Source organism: Sinocyclocheilus grahami, unplaced genomic scaffold, assembly GCF_001515645.1.
Source record: "Sinocyclocheilus grahami isolate Dianchi unplaced genomic scaffold, SAMN03320097.WGS_v1.1 scaffold73.1, whole genome shotgun sequence".
In the NCBI taxonomy this organism is placed as follows: Eukaryota; Metazoa; Chordata; class Actinopteri; order Cypriniformes; family Cyprinidae; genus Sinocyclocheilus; species Sinocyclocheilus grahami.
Genome location: NW_015505252.1, coordinates 1,900,277 through 1,903,429, shown reverse-complemented (window position 1 = coordinate 1,903,429; position 3,153 = coordinate 1,900,277). Strand labels below are relative to the sequence as shown.

The 3,153-nt window shown below is 36.2% G+C and overlaps 1 protein-coding gene across 8 annotated transcripts in view; it reads left to right on the top strand.

Annotated features, from left to right (window-relative positions):
• The window catches only part of LOC107585674 (bromodomain adjacent to zinc finger domain protein 2B), an 84,788-nt gene that overhangs the window by 43,943 nt on the left and 37,692 nt on the right, over positions 1-3,153 (top strand). For all 8 annotated transcript variants that reach the window (XM_016272799.1, XM_016272800.1, XM_016272795.1 and 5 more), the window contains exons 8-10: positions 465-870; positions 1,820-2,089; positions 2,273-2,327. In XM_016272799.1, coding sequence (XP_016128285.1) covers positions 465-870; positions 1,820-2,089; positions 2,273-2,327 — 731 coding nt within the window. The remainder of the gene's footprint in view (positions 1-464; positions 871-1,819; positions 2,090-2,272; positions 2,328-3,153) is intronic.

The following is a 3,153-nucleotide window of genomic DNA, read 5'->3' as shown; positions in this document are numbered from 1 at the left end:
AAATCAGCATATTAGAATGATTTCTGAGGATCATGTGACACTGAAGACTGGAGGAATGATGCTGAAAATTCAGCTTTGATCACAGGAATAAATTACATTTTAAAATATATTGAAATAGAGAACACTTATTTTGAATGATAATATTTCACATTATTATTGTTTTGCTGTATTTGTTTTAATCAGCTAAATGCAGTTTTGGTGTGCACTTCTTTCAAAAACAAAAAAATCTTTCCAACGCCACATTTGATCAGTAGTGTATATTATGCATTTTAAATGGACTGTTTTCATAATAAACAATCTTCTGCATTATAATAAAAACAATAAATTCTAAATTCAGTTTTGAATATATTAGTTGCATATTTGTTTCAATATTTGTGCATATGAAGAGGCAGCATTCATTTCAATGAGTCACTGAATCACAATGAATAACAGATGAAGTAATAGCAATATCTCTGTCCCGTCAGTCATCTCTACCTCAGGCCTTTCCTCCACCGTTGAGAGGTGCACAGGAATCACAGAGCAGCCAGAAACTTCCGTTCAACAGTCCGTTTCTCCCCTCACTTCCTACGGAGAACCACCATCCTGGCGCGGTGCAGGACGCTCCTCTGGCCCTCATCACCAAACCTCGCTCCCAGAGCACACGCACCCCTGATAAACCACTGCTGGCTGCCACCAGCCCTGCGTTCAACACTCCCATCAACCTCACCACCACGGGACGCACCTCTACCTCGCCCGCTCTGAAGAGAGAGAGACAATCATTGGTGGAGCACTTCGGGGGGGCGGAGTCTGAACTCCCTTACAGTAAAGACTCTGATGATTCCTTAATGGAGGATGAGGATGAAAATGATGCTTCAAATGACAGTCTCTCAGGTCAGCATGATGTAATCATTCAGATCAAATATTATTGTTTAACATTAGTTAATTACAATCAATTAACGATGAAATATACTAGCATTTATTAAATCTAGTTAATGTTAATATTTGCTAATCCATTATTAAAAATTAAGTTGTTACACAAAAAAACATGAGAACATGTGATTTTAAAACTGTATTTAACAACAGTTTTTTTTTCCCCCACAACATTTTTCACAAACTGTAAACATAAGTGTGGAAAAGCATTTTAATTTTAGTGTCATTGATACACTGTTGTAGATATAGTTTTAATTATATTTTCTGTTTTCACTTTAATTTTAGTTAAAGTTTTTGTAATTTTGTTTGAATTTTGTCATTATTATTATTATTTTAAACATTATTAGTTTTAGTTTATTTAGTTATTTGACTACAAATTAAACTAAACAAAAAATTAGAAATGTTGCCTTGGGAACTAGCTCAAATTACGTTTACTTTTTAAAAAGCGTGTAATTTTATATTTTTAATTCGGCTGATGTTTATTTTATTTCAACTAACAAATTTTTTTGTTGTTGTTGTTTTTAGTTTCAGTTAACTACAATAACCCTGGATCATGAGTTTGATTCCCAATGAAATTGTATGCCACAAATGTATGCCATCAATGCAGTGAAAAGGTCTTCAAATAAAAGCACCTTTCCAGTGCATAAATGTCTATGTAAAGTAGACATAACTATTTATGTCTCTATTTATTTATTTTTGGTTTTGTGCAGTTGCCTTTAATCCTGAACTTTGCAGGTTGACACAAACATATATACTGTATATGTTCGTGCATTTTGCAGCACATCAGAGTGCCAAAACTTTGCATGCATGTATATGATCCTAAATGAGTAAAAAGTCATGTGCAACATAAGTGTATTTTTCACATTCATACATGAGCAAACACTCTCTCATATTGTTTTCTCTTCTGCAGACTCTGACAGCAATTTAGACACTGATTCTGATGATGATGATGGTAAAGATGAAGAGATGGACATAGATTCAGAAATGGACACAACGCCACTCAAACTCACCAAATCCTCAGTGTCTATACTTGACTCCTCCCACAGCACTAGCCCCACCCCTCTCAATCTACAGGTTCATAAAACACCTGCCACAACCACACTAGCCATTGTGACCGGCTCTGGGAATTCAGCCAATCACAGCCCGGCTTTGTCGTCTTACAGTGTGGTCACACCCCCAGGTATTTCAGCAATTGTTATGCATGCGTTTTTTACTATATTTAAATTAAATAATATGGTATCATATATATATCGGCTTTATATTGGCCTTACAACATCCTTATCAGTCGACCACTACATTTCTACTAAAACAGCAAGTGTATGTTTCTTGTGTTTATATATTTGCGTATCTGCTATGTTTCTAGGGAAAAGGAGAAGAGTAACAGATGAATGTGTACTGCGGAAACCTCTAGAAGATGGGCGAGTCTTGACTTTCCAGCCATTTCATGTTACCCTTATTGCCTTTTTTTGTGTTATCAAACATTTGCATGCATATTAATATCCTTTTAGGCCCAAAACATTCATGTTTTCTTCTAATTATGCAACTGTGTCAGAGCAATGCACTATACAGTCTATTACAGTTTGAAGAGAATCTTTGAGAAAGTTAGTGATAGTCAGCATGTTATTAGGTGCGTCCCAAATCGCGTACTTATGCACTATTCTATGACGTTTAGTAGTATAAATGGTGCGAGTAGTGCGTTCACATTGAAAATTCCAAAAAGAAAAAGTGCACTTTAAATACCCGAATGATGCCCTTAAATAACCGAAAAAATTAAGTGTGGAATGTTGGACACTTCATGCACTCAATTGTCGCAGCTTTATGTACCGAAGGGGGAGGGGCTATGAGACTCCGATTATGAATGACAAAATAACCTTATATAATTCATACTATACATGGTTGAGTACATAGTGCATAAGTACATAATGTATGAGTGCATAGTGTATAGTGCGTCATTTGGGACGCAGCTATTGGCTTCCATTAAAGGGGTCATATGATGCGATTTCAAGTTTTCCTTTCTCTTTGGAGTGTTACAAGCTGATTGTGCGTAGATAAGATCCCTGAAGTTGCAAAGACTAAAGTCTCAAAACCAAAGAGAGATTATTTATCAAAGTTAAGACTCTGCCACGCCCCCCCTAAAATGGCTCGTTCTGACACGCCCCCACATATCTACCTCACTATGTGGAAATATTTGCATAATGCTGCCCAAATGTGCACGCAAAGAAAGAAGGCGTGGTTTCAGTAACC